Source organism: Hevea brasiliensis, chromosome 1 (assembly GCF_030052815.1).
Source record: "Hevea brasiliensis isolate MT/VB/25A 57/8 chromosome 1, ASM3005281v1, whole genome shotgun sequence".
In the NCBI taxonomy this organism is placed as follows: domain Eukaryota; kingdom Viridiplantae; phylum Streptophyta; class Magnoliopsida; order Malpighiales; family Euphorbiaceae; genus Hevea; species Hevea brasiliensis.
In genome coordinates, this window is record NC_079493.1 from 1176890 (window position 1) to 1201012 (window position 24123).

At 32.0% G+C, this 24123-nt stretch overlaps 1 protein-coding gene, 1 non-coding gene and 2 pseudogenes across 2 annotated transcripts; 1 reads left to right on the forward strand and 3 right to left on the reverse strand.

Annotated features, from left to right (window-relative positions):
- Positions 1 to 2009: 2009 nt before the first annotated feature.
- LOC110635001 (UPF0481 protein At3g47200-like) lies at positions 2010 to 3474 on the forward strand. Its single transcript, XM_021784177.2, has one exon. It carries the CDS (start codon positions 2010 to 2012, stop codon positions 3384 to 3386), a length of 1377 nt encoding a protein of 458 aa, XP_021639869.2. The 3' UTR covers positions 3387 to 3474.
- A 3508-nt stretch (positions 3475 to 6982) lies between these two features.
- LOC131169584 (small nucleolar RNA R71) lies at positions 6983 to 7089 on the reverse strand. The gene has a single exon (XR_009140496.1). It is a non-coding gene; the product is annotated as a small nucleolar RNA R71 (small nucleolar RNA).
- An 8770-nt stretch (positions 7090 to 15859) lies between these two features.
- LOC110635002 (ribosome-inactivating protein cucurmosin-like) lies at positions 15860 to 16970 on the reverse strand (annotated as a pseudogene).
- A 5139-nt stretch (positions 16971 to 22109) lies between these two features.
- On the reverse strand, positions 22110 to 22885 carry LOC110635003 (ribosome-inactivating protein gelonin-like; annotated as a pseudogene).
- Between the last annotated feature and the right edge of the window lie 1238 nt (positions 22886 to 24123).

Consider the following 24123-nt stretch of genomic DNA (forward strand, 5'->3'; position numbering starts at 1 on the left):
AAAGTTCTGGATTTGGTTCAGGTTTTGCATAGAAACCGGAACCGAACTAAAATTTTGGTGCGGTTTTGTTTTGATTTCGGTTTGGTTTGATATAGTTATGGTTTGATTCTTAGTTCTTTAAACAATTTTATACCATTATTTTTATGAAAAGTCATGTTTGAATTAGTATTTAAGTACTAAAGAATGTTATTAATACATAATATATTATATAATATATTTTTTAGCTCTTTTTAAATTATATAACCTATAATTATAAGGTACATATATAATTTAGGATTATGCATATTATATAATATAATAGTAAAAATATATTATATAATATATCTTTTAGCTATTTATCCATTATGGAACATTTAATTATAAGATGAAAATATAATTATGAATTAAGTATATGTATAGTATAATAGTACACTTATAATTAAGAATTATAAAATAATTTAATATATTTATAACTAAAATTATTAAGAAAAAGTAGAGAAATAAAATGTAATATTAGGTTGTATTTAGTCTATAATTACACACACACACACATATAAATATTATTGAAAGTGCATAATACATTTAAAAAAATTATAGAAAAACACATGTATAACTTTAGTTCTCAATTCGGTTTTAGTTCGGTTCTTGATGAAGAATCAGAACTGAACTAAAACATCAGAATAAGTTTGGTTCAATAATGTTCTTATCGGTTCGGTATGGTTCTTCAGTTCAGTTCGGGACTCTCGAGAATCATACATAACCCTATTCATTATTTGATCAAGTTCAAAAATAAATAACTTGAAGTTATTTGCAATAATTAATTAACCCATGATATCATCGCCAGTTATGTTTTTAAAAAATCATTCTTATCTCCTGAAAGGTCAAGTAATTAACTTAATCAGCTAAACTGTTGATATAGATAGGTAAATATTTTCTTATTGTGTATTCCTTTTCAACTCGTTTAAAAACTAAAATTTTATAAAATTTTAATTTAATTGATTTATTTTTTTTTTAATTTTCATGTTTAATTAAAATAAAAAATTTAATTATTTTTAATTTAAAAAAATTATTTAAAAAAATAAAAATAAAAAATAATTATATGAGAATTCAATTGAATTCGTTCTTCATAAGCTTTTTCTTTTTTTTTCAAATAAAATCGTTACAATTTTAGCTCTAGTGAAAGGAATTGATAACAAATGAAAATTATCTTCACATATAATTTGATTTCGGTTCTTGTCCACTTACTCAAATGATTTCGCTTGATCAATCAGAGTAAGACATTTTGCTTCCTATTTATTCACTCTTGTTCTCAAAATTATTACGTTCTCATAGATATTGATCGTTTTATGTTAATCTATTCACCATAAAGTAAATCCATTAGATTATATCATTTGTATATGTTATTTCATCTTATTATCAGAATCCCAGAAGGTTTTGAGACACGCTTCATTTATTCCTAAAAAAAAACCAAAAAAAAAACAACCAAAACTTTTCCTAAATTCCAACTATCTTGTTTTTAGGTGACAATAGACACCAGTTTGAAGAAATTGGGAAATGCTTTAGAGAATCTGCAGCTCGTCAAGGCAGTCTTGCATTTAAATTTTCAAAAAATAGCACTGGAATGGAACCTGAAGTAATTTGGGCCAGAAGCCCACAACTCTTTTAAGCCCTTGGAGCGTGGACTGTGCTGATCAATGATTTAAGATGTTCTGGTATGCTTACTCTAGCTCTATATAAATTGTAGTTTACCTTGTATTTTCACGGTTTCTTTTACAATTAATCTTCTTGGTGACCACATAGGGACAAAATAAGGGTTCAATAGTTTCCAACATTTTAAGCAATTGACTTGGCCTTTGTTTGGAGGAAACAAGAATAGGTAGATAAAAAATTGCTGCATTTTCTTGCAAGCATTTGAGTCCCTATTTTCTTCTTCTAATTGTTGTCTAATAATATGTACATAGGCATATTTTAGGATCATGGGTTTGAGATATTGAAGCATAGATTTGCCCAAATTCACCAAAATAAAACACATGGAAACATCAAATCTTCCCACCAGCCACAACCAAGAAAATGGAGGAATCTCTCATCATATTATCAGAATCCCAGAAGAAGATCAAGAATGGTTAGCTTCAGTGGAAAAGAAGATACAAGAAATGCCAAAGCTGTTGAGCAAATCAGCAGGTGGGAGTTCCTGTTGCATTTTTAGAGTGCCTCAAAGTCTCGTTGAAATTAACAAGAAGGCTTATCAACCCCATATAGTCTCCATCGGACCCTACCACCATGGAAAAGAACACCTCAAGATGATTCAAGAACACAAGTGGCGATTTCTTGGTGCTGTTCTTGCTCGAACACAAAAGCATGGTGTTGGCCTCACTGACATGTTTAAAGCCATAGCATCAATGGAGAAGAGGATAAGAGAATGTTATTCTGAAACTATTGAATATAGCAGCCATGATTTCATTGAAATGATGGTGCTGGATGGATGTTTTGTGATCGAACTTTTCTGCATAGTTGGAAGGTTAGTTCAGACTGATCTTGATGACCCCATATTCAATATGTCTTGGCTGTTGTATTTTCTTATGAGGGATTTTCTCAGGCTGGAGAACCAAATTCCTTTCTTTGTTCTTCAAACATTGTTTGAGCTATCAATTTTAGCTTCCAGAAGGGAAAACATTCCCTCCTTGACAGAACTCACCCTGGGATTCTTTGATTATGTGGTTCAGAGACCAACTGAAGTCCTAGATAGGTATAATAACGTTAATGGGAAACATTTACTAGATTTGTTTCGCTTAACTTTCATCCCTCCATCACAAGAAGTGCCTAGAAAGATTAGTCCATTTCTTCAATTGATTCAATCTGCCAAAAAGCTTCATCTTGCTGGAATCCAGTTCAAGCCAAGGGAGACTGGAACCTTCTTGGACATTAAATTTAGTCATGGAATCCTCGAAATCCCTCCTTTAACAATTGACGATTTCACTAGCTCTTTCTTGCTCAATTGTGTAGCATTTGAGCAATGCTATAGTCATTGCTCAAAGCACATTACTACTTATATTACCTTCATGAGCTGCCTGATCAACGCACCGATTGATGCAGGGTTCTTAAGTGATAATGGAATCATTGAGAATTACTTTGGAACTGATACGGAAGTTGCAAAATTCTTTAACAACATTGGCAAGGACATTGCTTTTGATATCCAGAGAAGTTATCTAGCGAAATTGTTCGAGGATGTGAATGAATATTACAGGAACAATTGGCATGTGAGATGGGCAGGATTCAAGTACACTTATTTCAACACACCATGGTCATTCATGTCAGCCTTAGCTGCACTTATCCTCCTCATCCTCACCATTATTCAGGCGTTCTTTGCTGTCTACGGATATGCCCATCCTCCTAACAATGGGCATTGATCATGTCATCTGATTACAGGATCATCAACTTGCAGATTTCAAGTGTTAGTTCTTTCTTCTGCAAGATATTGCTGTAATATGCTAATATGTGAACTAGTTTGTACAATTATATGTGACAATTACTCTGCTGGAGCGTTTAGCTGGATCCATTAAGGAAAAGAGTTGATAACTTGATATAGATGTTCAATTTTGTAATTAGTATTGTTAATCACTTACTCAAACTCCTAATCATCTGCTGGTAGTCCTGTAATCCTTACTGAAATTTTCCTGTGCAAGGTTCGTGATAAGGAAAGACATTGTAGGATATTACGATGCTTCATCTATTAGTTTTGTAATTGTCTTAGGCTTGAGGCTTGGATGACAACGTTACGGGTAGGCAATATCTGTACTGTTGCTATAATATGACTATATGTCCGTACTTTTCAATGATTTTTATATACTCCTTGGACGATGATATCAAAGGAAATGTGTGCGTAAAATCCAATTTGGCCATGAAACATGAGCTCCCCTGGAATTGCAAGCTATCAGAAGTCAAGATAGTATTTTGTGAAGTGAGGACATCCCAGTTCTTCCTGTAAACAGCACAGTATGGATAGTTCATTGGCTCGTACTAATAACCAGGAAGATATAACAAAAATAGAGAGGCAGATAGAGATGTCAAAGCAACAGATGATGAGCGAAAAGAAATAGAGTTGCCAGAACCCAAACGCCAACGCAAAGAAGATATGCAATGCCCACCATCATCACTGTTGGATTTGGAGGAAGAAAAAACTAAGAAATTTAAGAGAGATTTATGCTAGAACAAGTAGGAGAAAGAAAACCATACATTCATCACTAAAATGGAGGATTAACATATATAAATTCAAAGATTTTTTTTTTCTTCCTTTTCTTCCTCATTTTGCTAGCTCTCTCAAAACACTCTTTCCAGCCCTCTCAAGTTTTCTCTACACACTTTTTCCAGTAGCAACATTTTGCTTTTTATAAGGAAATATTACTTTCTTTTCTCAACTAATGTGATAAATGCATAATTTATTAATTTTACTCCCATCACATTTAGTGTTTCTAGTATGTTTTTATGTTTAATTCAGCTGGTTAAAATATATTTATCATTTAGGCATATTTTTGGATAGTTATGGAATAATTGTGTTAAATGGAGAAATTTTCAGCATTTGACATTTGTTGTATTTTTCAGGTGTTTCTAAAGTTGTGGGTCTTCAAATTGATTGCTATTTAATCCATTGAAAAGCTAAGATAGAGCACTTCAAGTGATAAACAGAGACCAAAACCCAAATTAGTCTACAAGGTTGACAAAATGAGCTATGGATCTATTGCAAAAACCCAGACTCGATGGGTCACGACTAGTTTCAGTATTTATTTTGTATCTGGAGTTTTAAACGTCCAAATGAAGCAAGGCCAAGCCCAATTGAACCTTAAGAGCCACCTCTACAACTTCTATAAAGGGCTGGACGCGAGATGAGGCCATTTTAATTGTCAAAAATGGCAATGAAGTCGTTACAATGGGCTAGACCATCTGACTGAACCAGTCCCGATTTTTGGGCTATAACTTGGGCTGTAGACCTCAGATTTGGGTTCATGAGTACACGTTGGAAAGCTAAGAAATAGGGCTATAACTTTCCTAAAGAAGGCAGAGGCAGATTCGGAAAGCAAGTTGCTGAAAATCTGCCTTGATTCCATAAACGTGAATGCAGGCTGAAAATCTACATCTTGAATTTCAAAACCTTTCCTAGTTTGGTTTGGTTCCTATCTTTGGGATTAGGTTTTTTTAGTATAAATACGTCTTTGGGCAGCAGCTAAGAGCATCCCAATTCAGACCTTCGTTCTCCATTGAAGGCTTTCGTTCTCCATTCTCTTTTTAGATTTCTTTATTTTTCTGTAAGCCATGAACATGAGTGGTTAAGTTCTTAATTCAATTCAAGGGATTCAAGTTCTTTTGTTTGATTTGTAAGACCAGGTTCTTAATTTAATTTATGTCTTTTTGAATATCTATTATTTTCTGATTTAATTATTTTTGATCTGTTGAATGATTTGCTAAAATGGCCTATTAGTTAATTGTTTGATTTGATCAATTGCTAGTTCATCTTCATAATCCGTAATTGTTGTGTAAGATTGAACATGAGTAGCAATTAGGTTTTATTGATTATGATCCAAGTTTTCAATAATAACCTAAGGAAATAATAGAGTGGATTAAATGATTTATGCTTCATAAATTGTTATTCAGCTTAACTACTTCTTTTTCTTAAAGCAGTTATTAATTTGATGAGGATTGCTTAATACTAACTCAGTTAATAATTAGAGTCAATAAGAGTACTGGGCTCGAATTAATGAGTATAGGGAAGTCAGGGGTTTATTTCGCTGTTTGGTAAATCTACGTTAAATATTCAATAAGATATAATTGTATTTCTTTTGTCCATGATCAAATCAATGCATTGGAATGAGAATTACTTTGGACTGAAGTTTGTTTAATTCGAGAGTTTCATATTTAATTTTAGTTCTTAATTTCTGATTTTTTTTTCTTCTTCGGATTGTGAATTAACCCCCCCCCAACCTTTGTTTCTTTTTCATTACACAAGCGCACGAAATTTAATAATTCAGTATCTAGGGTTCAACCTGGATTCACCACTTACTGCAGAAAATATTTTATACTTGGTGATTTTAATTAATTTAATTTCTGGTGGATTCGACACCCATCAAGAATTTTGGCGCCGTTGCCGGGGACTGAAGTTTATTTGATTTCGTGTTTTTGGTGTTAGATATTATGTTATTAATTTTGTTTGAGTTGTTGCTATTTTCAGGTTTTTGGAAAAGAAAAAAGAAAAAAAATATAATAATTACGGTGTTACTGTTCATTGTTACTGTTCATTAAGGATTTTTGTTGAATTTGGAGGGCAGCCCATACCTATTTTGAAGGAAACGACGCTCTAATCAAGATCAATTAATCCGTAGGATTCCATGGCTCCACCCTCTTGAGGCCAAATTCGATTGTTTTCTAGTGTTTTAAGGCATTTTTCTATTTTTACTTTGATTTTTTTTTTATAACAAGAATTTCTCAATCTGGTGAGTTGATCTTTGATCCAGAAGTAGAAAAAATAGCTAAACGTTTGAGAAAATTGGCTAAGCAAGCTAGGCAGATTCTGAGTACATCTGAAGGAGTCCAATCCCCAAAGGAGTTAAGTTTGGATTCGGATTCAGAGTCAAGTTCCGAAAATGAGACCATGGCTGCTAGGACTTTGAAAGAGTTGGCTACTCCTGATCTAAACCAACAACCTTTGTGTATCCAATGCCCTGCTTTAAATGTTGCTTTTGAATTGAAATCTGGACTAATCCATTTGTTGCCTAAGTTTCATAGTCTTGCAGGTGAGGATCCACATAAGCATCTAAAGGAATTTCATGTTGTGTGTTCCAGCATGAAACCTCAAGGAGTTTCAGAGGATTAGATTAAGCTTCGAGCTTTTCCCTTCTCACTGGAGGGCACAGCTAAGGATTGGTTGTATTACCTTCCTTCTGGATCTGTTAACTCATGGAATGGGATGAAGCAGATATTTCTGGAGAAGTATTTTCCTGCTTCCCGTGCTGCCAACATAAGAAAAGAAATTTGTGGCATCCGGCAGTACAATGGAGAGAGCATATATGAGTATTGGGAGAGATTTAAGAAGCTGTGTGCAAGCTGTCCCCATCATCAAATAAGTGAGCAGCTTTTGGTTCAGTATTTCTATGAGGGACTTCTACCAATGGACCGCAGTATGATAGATGTTGCCAGTGGAGGAGCTTTAGTTGATAAGACACCAGATGAAGCAAGGAGGTTGATTGCTAACATGGCAGCAAACTCTCAGTAGTTTAGAATGAGAATGGATCACGCGCCTAAGAAGGTTAATGAGGTAAGTACATATAACCTTGAGAAACAAATTTCTAATTTAACTTCTTTGGTGAGGCAATTGGCTGTAGGGAAAATGCAAACTGTTAAGGTATGTGAGATTTGTTCGGGTTCGGGCCATGCTACTGACATGTGTCCTGCATTACAAGAGGATGAATCAATGCAACATGTTAATGTAGTAGGAAATTATGGACAGCCACAACACAGGTATGATCCCTTTTCCAATACTTATAATCCAGGATGGCGAGATCATCCTAATTTGAGTTATGGGAATCAACCGGTGCAAAACTGATATCAGCAGCAGAGACAAGCAACCACCTCCGCCTCCCTCAAATCAAGGTATGTCACTTGATGAAATTATTAAAGCTTTGGCTAACAATACCCAACAGTTTCAACAGGAGACCAGAAATAGCATTCAAAACATAGAGAGGCAGATTGGTCAGTTAGCTTCATCTGTAAGCAAGCTTGAAGCTCAAGGTTCTGGAAAGCTTCCATTACAAACAGTCATAAATCCCAAAGAAAATGCAAGTGCAATACTGTTGCGAAGTGGGAAAAAAGTTGATAATCAGACTCCACATGAGACAATAAAAAAAAAAAAGAAGCAAGGAGCAAAAGAGTCCGAAGTTCCTGAAGTTGAGATAAATACTGAACTTAAACTGAATAAGGTTAATAATTCTGTTCTTCCTCTATTCCCATGCAGGTTGGCTAAAAATAAGAAAGAAGAACAAGAGAAAGAAATTTTGGAGACTTTCAGAAAGGTGGATGTAAATATACCTTTACTGGATGCGATCAAACAAGTTCCCAAGTATGCTAAATTCCTTAAGGAACTATGCACTACAAAGCACAAGTTGAGGAATAATGAGAAGATCAGTGTGGGGAAAAATGTGTCAGCACTAATTCAGCGAAAATTACCCCCTAAGTGTAAGGATCCAGGTTCGTTTTTTATTCCCTACAGAATAGGTGATTCTAAATTTGAACATGCAATGGCAGATTTTGGAGCATCTATTAATGTTATGTCAAATTCAGTTTTCCAAACTTTGAATTTGGGTCCTTTGAAAGAAACCAGTATCATTATTCAGTTAGCTGATCGTTCTAATGCTTACCCATTGAGAGTAGTTGAGGATGTGTTGGTGCAGGTTGGAGGATTGATTTTTCCTGCAGATTTTTACATTCTGGATATGGAGGATGATAGTGCTCTCCCATCAAATTCAGCTTTGATTTTGTTTGGAAGACCTTTCCTAAAAACTGTCAAGACAAAAATTAATGTAGATGAAGGTACCTTAACTATGGAGTTTGATGGAGAGACTGTCAAATTTAATATCTTTGATGCTATGAAATATCCTGCTGATAATCATTCTGTCTTTTCTATTGATGTTGTTGATACATTTGTGCAGGATAATTTTGAGTTAAGCATGGAGGATGAGTTAGAAAGAAAATCACATTTGCATGAATTAGAGGAAATTCGCCTTAAGGCTTATGAGAATTCTAGGATCTATAAAAAAAAAAAAACAAAAGCATTCCATGATAAAATAAGGAAGCAGTTTGTGATTGGACAAAAAGTTTTATTGTATAATTCCAGATTGAAGCTGATGCCTGGTAAGTTGTGTTCTCATTGGATTGGACCCTTTGTTGTTACTAATGTGTTTCCTTATGGTGCAGTTGAAATTTAAAGTTTAGGAACTAACAAAGTGTTCAAGGTCAAGGGTCATGAACTCAAGCCATTTTATGAGGGGTTTCAGAAGCATTCAGTGGATTAAGGAGTTTTGCCATGTCGAGCTAACGACGTTAAACAAAGATGCTTTTTGAGAGGCAACCCATGGGTGGCTTGTTAGCCACAATCAGATTTGTTTTCTTTCCCTTATTTTATTTTATTTTCTAGCATTTTTTTTTCTTTTCTTTTGCATTTGGGCTTTATATTGGGGATAATGTAAGTTTTAAGTGTGGGGGAGGAGAAATTTGTTGCTGCAATCTTTTTAATTGTTAAGGAAAAAAATAATAATAAAAAAATAAAATAAAATAAAATAAAATTTGTTCTCATAAGCTTGATTCATGATTCTATATTAACTTTTGGAGAGAAGTGCTTTGTCCTTGAAATGACTTTTCTATTTTAGATTGAATTTTTGAGATTTTAGGCAAGGTAATAGTAACTTTAATGATGAATTTTCCTTCTTCTCCATACCATAGAGCAATTTTTTCTGCATAAATCATTTAGGCTTGATTTAATGGTGAAATGATTAGTTATGTGTGCTTTAAACTAGTGTCATGCATATTTCAAAACTTTGTTTAATCTATCAGGGCACTTTATAATATGTAGATGCATAAATTGAGGGAAATAAAAGGTTGAACTTGAAAATTACTCTACCATTTTAGTTAAGCAAACTAACTAGGGGTCTTCATGAACCCCATGTCGATTCTTAGGCCAAAAGCTAGTTAGGATATGAGCAAGGTACTTTTCTGAAGGTGAGGGTTGAAATGAAAAAAAAAAAAAAGTGATAACTGTGACAAGAGAGAAGTACCAATTTCAAATAAGAAAAAATAAAAAAATGGCATTTCTATCTCCCTTAAGATTTATAAAGAGCTATAATTATTGTGCCTTGATAAAATAGCCTTGTGTTTTGGTGTGTATTGACTTAAAATTTTATGAAACTTCAATTGTGTGAGCTTAATTGATTTCAAGCCTTTTGTTTTGTGTTGAAAAATTGTTGATATATTGGTATGGTGTTGATGGAATTTATTATGATGATTATTACCTTACTTGCTTCTTCTTTCAAACTTTTAATTTTTTGTTAGAAAATATTGTGATAGGGTGAAGTTAAGGAACTTCTAAGTGAAGTTGATTGAGAGTTTAAGTCATGCTTTAGGACAAGCATGGAATAAGTGTGGGGGAATTTGATAAGTGCATAATTTATTAATTTTACTTTCATCACATTTAGTGTTTTTAGTATGTTTTTATGTTTAATTCAGCTGGTTAAAATATATTTATCATTTAGGCATATTTTTAGATAGCTATGGAATAATTGTATTAAATGGAGAAATTTTCAGCATTTGACCTTTACTGTATTTTTTAGGTGTTTCTAAAGTTGTGGGTCTCCAAATTGATTGTTGTTTAATCCATTGAGAAGCTAAGATAGATCACTTCAAATGATAAAGGGGGACCAAAGCCCAAATCAATCTCCAAGGTTAACAAAATGAGCTATGGATCTATTGCAAAAACCCAAACTCGATGGGTCACAACCAGTTTTAGTATTTATTTTGTATCTGGAGTTTTAGACGTCCAAATGAAGCAAGGCCAAGCCCAATTGAACCTTAAGAGCCACCTCTACAACTTCTATGAGGGGTTGGACATGAGATGAAGCCATTTTAATTGTAAAAAATGGCAATGAAGTCGTTACAATGGGCTGGACTGTCTGACTGAACCAGTCCCAGTTTTTGAACTATAACTTGGGCTGTAGACCTCGGATTTGGGTCCACAAGTACCCGTTGGAAAGCTAAAAAATAGGGCTACAACTTTCCTGTAGAGGGCAGAGGCAAATTCAGAAAGAAAGTTGCTGAAAATCTGCCTTGATTCCAAAAAAGTGAATGCAGGCTAAAAATCTACATCTTGAATTTCAAAACCTTTCCTACTTTGATTTGGTTCCTATCTTTGGGATTAGGTTTTTTTTAATATAAATACGTCTTTGGGCAGCAGCTAAGAGCATCCCAATTCAGACCTTCGTTCTCCATTGAAGGCTTTCGTTCTCCATTCTCTTTTTAGATTTCTTCTTTATTTTTCTTTATTTTTCTGTAAGCCATGAACATAAGTAGCTAAGTTCTTAATTCAGTTCAAGGGATTCAAGTTCTTTTTTTGATTTGTGAGACCATGTTCTTAATTTAATTTATGTCTTTTTGAATATCTATTATTTTCTGATTTAATTATTTTTGATCTGTTGAATGATTTGCTAAAAAGGCCTATTAGTTAATTGTTTGATTTGATCAATTGCTAGTTCATCTTCATAATCCATAATTGTTGTGTAAGATTGAATATTAGTAGCAATTAAGTTTTATTGATTATGATCCAAGTTTTCGATAATAACATAAGGAAACAATAGGGTGGATTAAATGATTTATGCTTCATAAATTGTTGCTCAGCTTAACTACTTCTTTTTCTTAAAGCAGTTATTAATTTGATGAGGATTGCTTAATACCAACTCAGTTAATAATTAGAGTCAATAAGAGTGCTAGGCTCGAATTGATGAGTATAAGGAAGTCAAGGGTTTACCTTGCTGTTTGGTAAATCTACGTTAAGTATTCAATAAGATATAATTGTATTTCTTTTGTCCATGATCAAATCAATATATTGGAATGAGAATTACCTTGGACTGAAGTTTGTTTAATTCGAGAGTTTCATATTTAATTTTAGTTCTTAATTTCTGATTTTTTATTTCTTCTTTGGATTGTGAATTAACCCCCCCCCCAACCTTTGTTTCTTTTCCATTACACAAGCGCACGAAATTTAATAATTCAGTCTCTAGGGTTCGAACTGGATTCACCACTTACTACAGAAAATATTTCATACTTGGTGATTTCAGTTAATTTAATTTCTGGTGGATTCGACACCCATCATAATGCCATGCTTGCACTATGCTTAGGTATGACTCATTTCTTTACTTGTGCACATAGAGTTTTATCTACTAAATCTCATCAACTCCAACATTCCTCCTTGATGAGATTTTTGTTGGAGTCATGAATTTAGTCAAGTCTTTAAGCATCTTCAAATTTTTTATTTGTTTGGTTGTCTTGGAGCACATCCCTCCAAGTTTGATGATTTTCTTTTACTTTGATGGAGCACTTCTCTCCATGTTTGTTGTTGGTGGAGCACTTCTCTCCAACTCTTTCATGGAGCCCTTCTCTCCAATGCTTTGATTTCTAGTGCACTTTCTCACCATAATACTCATCTTCTTTCTGATGCACTTTCTCACCATTTTTTCTTTTTTTTTTTAGTGCAGTTGCTCACCATTGTTCTTCTTTTTCTGGTGCACTATCTCACCAGCAAAGTTTCTTTCTTCAAAACAAAATTTCTTCTTCTTGGAACAACCTTCCTTCTAAAGGCTATCATGGGATTGCTTAATTGTGTAGTTGCCGCCATCTCATTCTTGACAAGAACAAACTCTAATAGGTCCTCAACAATAAAAAGCTTTGATACCATTTGTTGGATTTGGAAGAAGAAAAAACTAAGAAATTTAAGGGAGATTTATGCTAGAATAAGTAGGAGAAAGAAAACCATAAATTCATCACTAAAATGGAGGATTAACATATACAAATTCAAAGATTTTTTTTTCCCTTCCTTTTCTTCCTCATTTTGCTAGCTCTCTTAAAACACTCTTTCCAGCCCTCTCAAGTTTTCTCTACGCACTTTTTCCAGTAGCAACATTTCCTTTTTATAAGGAAATATTACTTTCTTTTCTCAACTAATGCCATGCTTGCACTATGCTTAGGTATGGCTCATTTCTTTACTTGTGCATATAGAGTTTTACCTACTAAATCTCATCAACTCCAATAATTACTTGCTGAGAAGATGATTCCTGTGATATCATTGTAGGATTTAAGTATCTGCCTCTAAATTCCCAGGACGGGAAAATTGAAGTAGTCTCTGGCTAGGTTCAGGGAACTACATTTAAAAGGAGTTGGAACACAGAGGAGGCAATTACTGAGGGTTTTACATAATAAAATTTCTGTACAAGTCGTCTTACCTGATTGAAATCAGGGTAATCTTTGTTTCTGAGGGGAAATTTACGTACTAGGGTAGTGAAGGTATAAATTTTATCAAGACAGGGTATAAATTACAGAATTTACTGAAACGGGATGAGAAGTGCTGACGTGGATGGCTGGACAGACGGGACGCCATTCAAAATAGCGTCTGGAGATGGGATGCCATTCAAACTAACGTCCTTGGGTGGGACGCTATTCATACAAGCGTTCGAAGTGCAGCAGCTCTGAATCTCTGCAGGTAGTCACGTCAGGCGAAGCGGACGCCATTATAAATGGCGTGCAGAGCTCAAGTCACTCCAGACAGTGAATCTTGCAGAGAGGGACGGGACAGTCCATGGGACGCTGTTGGGACGCCATTATAAATAGCGTGCAGGTGTTGGGATGTCATTATCAATGGCGTGCAGAGCTCAAGTCACTCCACATAGTGAATCCTTGCAGAGAGGGACGGGACGTGGGACACTAATATTATTGGCGTCCAAAGTTCTATATACACACCCTCAGTTTATCCCACACACGAAGCTCTCTTCTTCTTCAGTGTTGATCATCACTCTCTGCTTCTCATTTTCTCTTTTGTTGGTGTAAAATTAGTGGAGCTGAGGGACAGTTTCTACTTGGTAGACCAGCAACAACAAGAGGAGCTGCAGTTGTGGAAGGAAAAAAGATTTAGGTGGTTCTTAGTTTGAACAGCACAAGTGAAGTTTGGAAAAATTGTTTGTGCCAATTTTTTGTTCTTAAAAATTTAAGGTATGTATTTTGTTAGTTGGATCACCTATTTACTTGTAACATATTGAAATATTTGAGTGTTAAATGTTTTTATTATTAGAGAAAGCTAATAAAATTATTTTTGTAAGTATGCATGCATGTGTTATGATATGAAGTAGGTTTTTGTGATATTATTAATGTTTAGGGATATAGTTTTATATGAATTTTTAGTATTATATGTTATTTAATTATTTGAATACTTGAGAAGGTTATAGCTAACCTGAAAATAATATATGGATTATTTTTAGAAATTTAATTTGACATTGTAATTGTAAAGAGTGTAAGAGATAAATAAAGTTAACAGGTACATAACAAAATTAGAAAATAATATTATTAACATAACATGTATTATTAACAAAATATTTTAAAATGTGTATTATTAACATCAAATGTTTAAAAATTAAAAAATTAGAAAAATCATAGATTTTGTCCGAAGATTAAGTGCATAGTTTATTAAATTTTATTTTTTCATATTAAAATATAATATTTTGATATGTTTAATAAAAAGTTTGCATAAAGCTAAAATTTACAAAAAACCTAAATTATTATTTTAAGATCATAAAAAATTTCATAGAAAAATGAGTTAATAATATATTACATTATTTAAATGTAGGAAAATGTAATATAACTTATACAATTAAGAAAATATATAAGAATAAAATAAAAATTTTGAAATATAAGTAATGCACAAAAATAAAAGTATAGTAATTATAGGTAATTTTTATTTTTAAAAACACCAATTGAATATCGTGATTTAAAAAATTTACATAAATTATAAGAAAATATAATATAAATTATACAATTAGGAAAATATTCAATAGACAATAAAAAAATTGAAATATAAAAAATATATAGTAATTATACATAATTTTAATTTTATTAAATAAATTAGTTACATATCGTGATTAAAAAAATTTATATAAACCAAAAATAATAATTTAACTTTCTCAAAAAATTCATAGAAAATTCAAATCAACGTCCTGCCTAAAAATTAAAAATATAGTAATTATATGTCTGATGATTTTTAATTTAAAAAAAAATACAATAGTTTAATATAATGATTAAAAAAATACAATGTTTATTTTTTTTGAATATTTAATTAGAATTGCTCAACCCAACCATCTCTCTATGGAAGCAGTTGTAGCAATTTTTACTGGTTGTAAAAATTCCGGTAAAAATCCTTTGTCATCCTTATAGATGGCAACGGGCTAGGCTTTGGCAGGTTGTGTATAAGACCAAATCGTAATAGGATGGGATTTGGGACGAGTTCGACTTAGTTAAATTAATATTATTAATGGGTTGCATTAGTGTTTGCATTTTACCGGGTTGGTATCTGACACCTGAACCCATTCATATAAATATTTAATTTAATTTAATTCAATTTAATTTAATATAAATAAATGTTTTTTATAATAATGTATGTAAATTTTAATTTATAGCTTTTGTCATGCTTTATTAAAATAATACCTTTTTTTTTAATCAGAAAATGTCAATTCCATCTTTTGCTACTTTATATTGGGATGGAGAAATTATTATGGATAATGAAGGCTATGACTATTGTGGGGTTCATCAACTGTCATTAGTATTGGTAAATGCATTGATTTTGGTACTTTAGGTATAAAAATAGTGCGTGGAATTGGTCTTAAAGCTGGATGTGATTTTATATCAGATATCTTATTTAGACAACCCATTGTGGAAGATGGTTAAGTGAATGGGAGTGTATGGGTTTGTCTAAAGATGATGATGTAAATATTATATTTAATTTCATTGATGAAATTGGAGGTATGTCATCGATTGAATTATATATTAAAATTTTTTGACCGGATGCAACCGCAAATGTTGTTGATGAAGCGAGACCATCAAATGCTGCTAGTACTAATGTAGGTGTTTCTGCACATGCAAGTGATGACACAGTTTTATGCTATCAACCATCTCAAATTCACGGCAGTACGGTTGAGGATTAGGTTTTGGGGGTTATCAATGAATGTGAAGATATTTATCCCTGAATCAAGTAATACAATTTTCAAAATAGAATTAATAATAATTTAATTATTCTAATGTTGCTGTGAAATCATACCACCCCAACATAAGGAATTCAACAAAAGCAATGTTGGACAACAATGATATGAAATTGAGAAAATCATACATATGATATGAAATTTTTAGCAAACTACTCAAATTAAAGTATTGGACGACGATAATATGAGACTTTAATTTAAACCACTAGTCAGCTTTCTATATGCATAGACAGTAATAATGAAAGCAATGGCATAAAACCAGAAGCTCTTGACAAGATCTACAATGGACCTCCAAAATGTTGTTACTGTCTGTTCAAGGCTTGCTGTGGAGTTTTTGGCTACACAAAGCAAGATTCCCATGTCAGGTTTTGCTTTTGCAACTGTGGACACAACGTTTGCCGAACCGTCTGAATTCTGCAATTGAACTGGTTTTGGAAAGTTTCCATTTTTATCAGCTTCCTGGACTCCAGAGGAACGAGATTTCCGATTATTCTCACGGCTGGTCACATCATCAAGTGGAAGAAATCTTTGAGCAAAATTGCTCAGCACTTTTCGCTCAGTATATGTGAATCTTGCAGCTTCTGCTACCATTTGGATAGTAACTACAAGAGGACCAGCAATTTTCTTTGGCTGGGTATCATCATATTTGTCAAGTGTAAAGATTGCATCATCTAATGCCAGAGCTCCCAAATTGGTTGTCGATCTATTAGCTCCTTTTCCCCGCCAAATCGACATAGCTGCCAGCAAATTTGAGTTTTTTCTGGGCTGTGCCTTTATCCTTGAAAAGATAATCAGTTGCTTCGGCAGGAGCATCGCTGAAGAAGAAGGCTGTATTTCCTGCTTTATAAGCCACCACATATACGTTGATGACATTCAATGCTACTGTGACCCGCAATTCCTTTGAATTGGTAAGTTCCACCAGAAGATATTCTTATCTGCAGCCACGTTGGCAGGCAACACTGGAATCTCTTGGCTACTACCCCTTGCCAATTTATCTCGCAGATCTTTCAGAAATTTGGAGTAGGTGTGAGGAGTGGCACCTTTAGTGCTAAAGCTCACCGTAGGAGGGACGGCGGCCCACCCACATACAGTGGTGCAGAAGAACCATATTACAGCCACCACTATCCAGGGCTTCATATTTTCTTTCAGATTATATTATTTGATCACCTGTGAAAATGATAAATATGCTTGGGGTCTCTTTGTTTATTATTTATTTTCTTAAATTCAAGAGGCATCTCATATTCGTGATCCTGAACAATTGCAAGAAAATAACAAAAAAAAGGTCCTGTTCTTGACAAAAAGTATTGATAAACATGCAGTCTTTTTCTATATATGAATGCATTGACCAAGACGTTCCAAGTCTTTATATGTAATTATATACACATGAATCTATTGCTCCAAGTTTTTAATTTTTTTTTAAATGCATTTAATTGACATTTTTAATGAAAATTAATAAAAAATTTATTTATAACCACATTTGTTTTAAGTCAACTGAGACCTAGCTATAAAAAATGGCACTTTAATTTAAATTCTTAAAATAATTTTATTATATTGTAGTATATTTTTAAATATTATTAAAAAAATAATTATTATTTTTTAAAATGTTTGTATAAATAGAAAATTAATGAAATGTCACTATATATTATATTAAATATGATTATAAATTCCATTAAAAAATGATTATAAATTGATGTAAAACTATTTAATTCATTTTTTTAATAAAGGAATTGAATTTGACCTAGTAAATTTTTTAATAAGCAAAAAATTTGATTAATAATAATGGAAAAGAAGGGGAGAAAGAGATAATCAATATAATATCACGTACTAATATACACTTTTATTAGCCCAGGAGATAAATAAAGAACAAGTGGCCTTGTTGATTGAAAATCTCTATGAAGACTTGATATAATTCTTAGTAATTGGCTACAAATATAATAAGGATTATATTTATTAATAAAATTAATTGATTATATTTAAATATATATATATATATAATAAGGATTATGCAGGTGAGTGCACCACATGCAAATTAATTGTCTATTACTGAAAATATTAATGGCTACTGTTGTGTTCCCACCATTACTCTCCTCAAGTAATTACCATTTTTCTTTCAATCACATGCTTTCTGAGTCACCCTTGAAGGTTCACAGCTGGACCCGATTAGGGGTTGGTTTAGTTCGGTTGAGATCAATTGATTCGAGTTAAACTTGGAATCAGTACGAGACTTTACATAGGAACAAATTTCAATTCTCTCCTTCCAACCCTTAGTAGGAATTAGATTAAAATTGACAATTCGACTAGAAGTTTAATTCTGATTTAAATTATATTTAAAAAGAAAAAAAAAATATGATCATTAAAAAAAAAAAAGTGACATGGACTGAATTAATCAAATTGCTCAAAAATCAAAATTAAAGTCGCAATTAAACCGGACTGAAATTAGGTCATTAATTATCTTGAACTATAACCAACTGAAATCACCTATAACTGGTCCAATTCCGATTCACCTCGTTTCTCAACCTTGTTAGGACTGGTGACTAGGCCTCTTAGGCCCTTAGGAATTTTACGTTTCTCAAAGTAGATTATTATTTATTACGATGTGAACTAATTAAGCTAGATTTGATAAACAATACTATGAAGACTGAAAAGTAGAGGGCTAAGCCGAATAGCAAGACTGTAAGGTATTAATGGCAGCATAGTGTGAATTGAAATCTATCTTCTCTAGAGATTTTTCACTTTCTTAGGACACGGCTTCTAGATTAAAAACTATTTATTCATCAATTTCTTCTTGTTCAGATGACAAAGATTCAATATCAGTATCTTCTAAATTCAGATGATTACTTTGGTAGATGAACAAGCTTGGCTGCCTTCTTAGAATTTTATGATAGTTTTTTACAAAATGTTCCTCTTTTTCACAAATATAAGATCTATCAAATTTCTTGTTTTTGCTACGATCTGATTTTTCCTTGAAGAGCTCTCTATTTATTAACTTATGTCAAAAGGTCGATTTCGGACATTTAAATATTGTCTAATGGTTATTTTGGTCTAAAAAAAATTACAATCAAATAAATCTTTTAAATATTAATTTTGATAAATTAATTATATTCTTTATATTTTAATTTAGTTTTGTTGTGAAAAAATTACACCCACACAAAATAAAGAAAACAAAATTTAACGTGGTTAAGTGTAAGTCTACTCCACCAACAAATCTACTATTAAAAAAAATAATTACAATCATTAATTATTTTTTTTACTCTCAAAATCGCTCAAATAAAACTTATGAAATTCAACACTCCTCTCTATTTTATGGGATCTCTGCGATACATTCCATATAATGGCTGAACAACTATTTATATATATAGATCACAAAAATCTAGTCTTTTAGGACTTTAATTATTAAATTTCATAATTTAAATTCTACTAAATTTTTTAAATTAATTATACTTCTGAATTTCAATTGGACTTGAACTCTAACAACTTTAATTAAATCCAATTTCATTAGTTTTTTAGGACTTTAATTATTAAATTTCATAATTTAAGTTCTACTAAATTTTCTAAACTAATTATACTTTCGAATTTCAATTGGACTTGAACTCTAACAAGTTTAATTAAATCCAATTTCATTAGTCTGATAGTCAAATATGCACTTAATTTTTATTTGTAGTCTACTGAACCTAGCACAATTTAATTTTGTCTAAATTGAAAAATTCTTTATTGTTTACGGTGAAGAACAAGATATTTCACCCTTTTTTTTCATCTACCTCTCACTAATCAAGAATTAACCACCTCTTCCTCCTTCCCTCCCCTCTTGATTGTAAATTCACCCACTTCCTTACAATATACTAAAGAAAAATCTAATAATCAAGAACAAAAATAAAATTGCTATTTTAACTCCTCCGTTCTCATACAATAATGATTTTTTTCTGTTTCCTTACAAAATCAAAAACTTTCAACTCCAAATAATGTATTTTTTTATTCTTTTATTTTTCGTTATTCACTTGACCAATCTCTTCTCCATAAAACCCAAACTACTATTTACAAAGGAGTTAGTAAATTTTCTTTAATCACTAGACATTAATGGACATAATCTTAAATCCTGCTTCCCACCAAAACCAACAGAATCCAGAAAGAGTACCTCAACATGTTGTTATCCTCTAGTCAGAGGAGCTCACAGCACCATCACATCTTCTCGGAGACCCTAGTCTCTTTCTTTAATATAAGCAGGGAAGCAAATGCATTTGATAGAGTATTTGGCGAGAGCAGGCTGTTATAGAACGATGGATTTCAGTGTGTTTTTGTAATTTGAATTGCATTGATGGTTTATCTGTTTTATATTTGCTAGTTTTTTAGATCTTGTATTATACTTGGCGAATTGTTCGGCTCGTCTATTTGTCTCTTTACTTAGGTTTTCTCATTTAATATGACACATTTTAGATAGGGTGTAATGGAGGAGTAATTTTACTAGGTTTTCTCATTTAATATGACACATTTTAGATAGAGTGTAATGGAGGAGTAATTTCACTGTGGATCAATTATTTCAAGTCAATATTTGATATGAAATGATAAGTCAATAACAAATAAATAATTTCTCTTAATGGAGTGGTCTGCTGATTAGGGTATAGGAAATGTGTTCATGTTAAGTTTTTGTTGATCCTTCATCCTCTTAATAAAAAAAACTGCTTGTCCTAATTGTAATTAACGCCTAAACTTGTTTTTTTTTTTAATAGGAAAATAAGATATTTCATTATAAGATCAACAATTACAAGGCCCTAAAGCCCACAAGAAATTTTGCTGCAACTCATACCCAGACTCATATACAAAATAGGACCCAAATGGAGCCCTAGAAAAAAAAAGAAAGAAAGAAAGGTTAAAACCCGAAACTACAGCCTCCCTAAACTCCATCTTCCTCAGCACACCAAGGTCGTCTTCCATGGAAGAGCTGCATGAGAAAACAAGAATAATGCACATAGGGACACTCATCAGCAACATGGAGAAGACATGCAACCTAGTCAAAACTGCCACAAGTCCTTTCTCCTTAGAAGGAAAGGGAACGTGCGATCTATGCAGCAAAGCTCAAAATATCCCAAGGCTAGAAACCAGTGTTGGATTGATCCGGTAAAAGGCTTGGTAGATGGCCATCTTATTCTTGTTTACTCCCTGACAAAGATAAAGACAGCCACCACGCAGGACCATTACTGCCCAAGATGCTAGCCGACGAGAGATCCCCCTAAAACAGAAACTGAAATAGCTTTGTCAGTCTGCTTGATACTTGGCACTGTTAGATAACAGCTTTTAAGATAGCCTCCTCTCTCTCTCTCTCTCTCTCTCTCTCTCTCTCTCTCTCTCTCTCTCTTATTTATATTATTTTTGTTAGCATAATATTTTATATTAGTATTTTAAAGTTAATAAAATGATTTACAAAATATTATCCCTCTTAATTTTTAATTTTTAGAGATCGAGAAAGTACTTTAATTAGAATAAAAAAATTAATATTACTATTTTTATATTTAAATTACTATCTAAACAATTAATAATTAGTAAAATAACTAGACTTAATAAATACAATACCGGTAGCAAATAAGATAAATCTAGTTAATATTTTCAATTATTTTTTCACATGTTTACAGGTCTGCGGTGTGACTCACAGGTTAGCTAGAGTGACCCATCCTGTGTCAGATATGGGTGAATGGAGACCATCCACTAGAATTTATTGCTAAAGCTCTGTCTAAGGACTTTTATTAATATTATCCCTTTCATTTAAAAAAAAAAATAAATCTAATTAGTATTTTCAATATTTGAATCGATATCAAATTCCGATTAAAATTTATCTCAAATTTATCCAAATTTATTTCAAATTGATTATTATTATCTAAATAATAATTAAACTCATTTAATTTTATATATTTTAATTAATAATATGCAATATCCATAAAATATATTTACTTAATGTAATAAAATCTTATATATTAATTAATATAAATTTTCAAATACGAGTATATAGAATAAATAATAATTTATCCTAACAACAAACACAATGTTGGACAACAATAATATGAAATTGGGAAAACTATATACATGATATGAAATTTTTAGCAAACTAGTACTCAAATTAAGTGTTGGACGACGATAATATGAGACTTTAATTTAAACCACTGGTTAGCTTTCTATATATATAGACAGTAACAATGAAAGCAATGGCATATATATATAGACAGTAACAATGAAAGCAATGGCATAAAATCAGAAGCTCTGGACAAGAGCTCCAATGGACTGCAAAAATGTTGTTACTGTTTGTTCAAATCTTGGCTAGGAGTTGTTTTTATAAAGCAAGATTCCCATGTCAGGTTCTGCTTGTTGAACCGTGGACACCAAGTTGGGTGAACCATCTGAATTCTGCAATTGAACTTTTCTGTGAAATTCTCCTTTTTTATCAGCATTCTGGATTTCTTTGGAGAGGGATCCCCAATTGTTCTCACGGCTGATTACATCAGGAAGTGGCCTGAACCTTTGGCTAAAAATTCTCAGCACGTTTCGCTCAAAATATGTGAATCTTGCAGCCTCTGATACCATTTGGATAACAACCACAAGAGGACAAGCGATTTTTCTAGGCTTGGAGTTATTAAATTTAGTGACGGTAAATATGGCCTGATCTAATGCTGGGACACCCAAATCGACATTCTCTCTCTCAGCTCCATTCTTCTTTAAATCAATATAGCTACCAGTAAATTTAAGTTTGATCTGGATTGTGTCATTGAAAAGATAATCATTTGCTTTGGCAGGAGCATCGCTGAAGAAGAAGGCTTTATCTCCTGCTTTATAAGCCACAACATATATGTTGATGACATTCAGTGCTACTGTGACCTGCAATTTCTTTGAATTGGTAAGCTCCACCAGAAGATATTGCTTATCTTCATCTACTTTGGCAGGCAACACTGGAATCCCTTGGCTACTACCAACGCTTGCCAATTCTCTTGCAGATCTTTCAGAAATTTGGAGTAGGTGTCAGAAGTGGCACCTCCAGGGCTAAAGCTTACCGTAGGAGGGACGGCGGCCCATACGCATACAATGGTGCAGCGAACCATGTTATAACCACCACTATCCAGTGCTTCATATTTTCTTTCAGATTATATTATTTCACCTGTCAAAATGCTGGAGACGCTTAAATAATTATCTAGTTCATTAATCAATCAACCATAGTGATATACAAAACAATGCGCATGAACAACCACAGATATTATACTATTATGTGCATATATATGCAGAGGACATTAATTACAAAAATGAGTAGGTGATGATCAGTAAGGTAGGAAGAGAGATGGTTTTTAGCATTGCATATCATCTGCTCTTATAGGGGAAGAACTGGTTTCTCTCTCTCTCTCTCTCTCTCTCTCTCTGTTCATCATTAATTTTCTTAATTCAAGAAGGCATCCTACATATGTTCCTGATCCAGAATAGTTACAAGGAAAACAATAAAGAGAAACGTCCGTAACAAAAAGTAATCATAAGCTAATTTTAATTAGGCTAAATGATAAAAAAATGTAAACATTTAATTAGATTTATTATAGTTACATTATTTATTTATGTTTTATGTTTAAAATTTTGATTTTTTTTTATTTATTAGACCTTAAATTTGAGATAAAATGATAAGAAAGATGTGAATTAAAAGTATAATAAAAAAAAGTTAAAATTATAATTACCATATTAAATATATTATTTAATTACTATACATTTTATCAAAAGAAAGTTTATTAAAATTAAGAAAAATATTAAAATTATTAAATAAATTAATAAAATTAAATAGATTAATTAAAAATAACCATAAATAGATAAAAAGATTTGAATAATTTATCAATCAATGAGTTTAATTATTTTTAATTAAATTTATTACAAAAATTCAAAATGATTAAATTGATAATTAATATAAATGGTTTTTTTTTATCATTTAATTTTTTTTAATTAAAATAAATCTAATCGCGTTGTCTTAGCGGACTTTTATTCGCCACATACAGCGGTCCCAACCCAAGGATTATCTACAGCTTATGGAAAATGCATAAGAGCTTTGCATACAGGTGACTCATTTGATATTATTATTGAAATTGTTATTGAGAAAAATATTTTTTTAAATATATTATTTAAAAAATATTAAAAAATAATTAAAAATTTAATTTAATTTTTTTTAATTATAAAAATAATAAAATTATTTTTTAAAATTATTTTTTAATAATAAAAAAGTGATTTCAACTTTTAAAACTGAATGCAAAACATGTTAAAAATATATTTAAATATGCTCATTTTCCAATGAGAAAGATTTTTTTTTTCT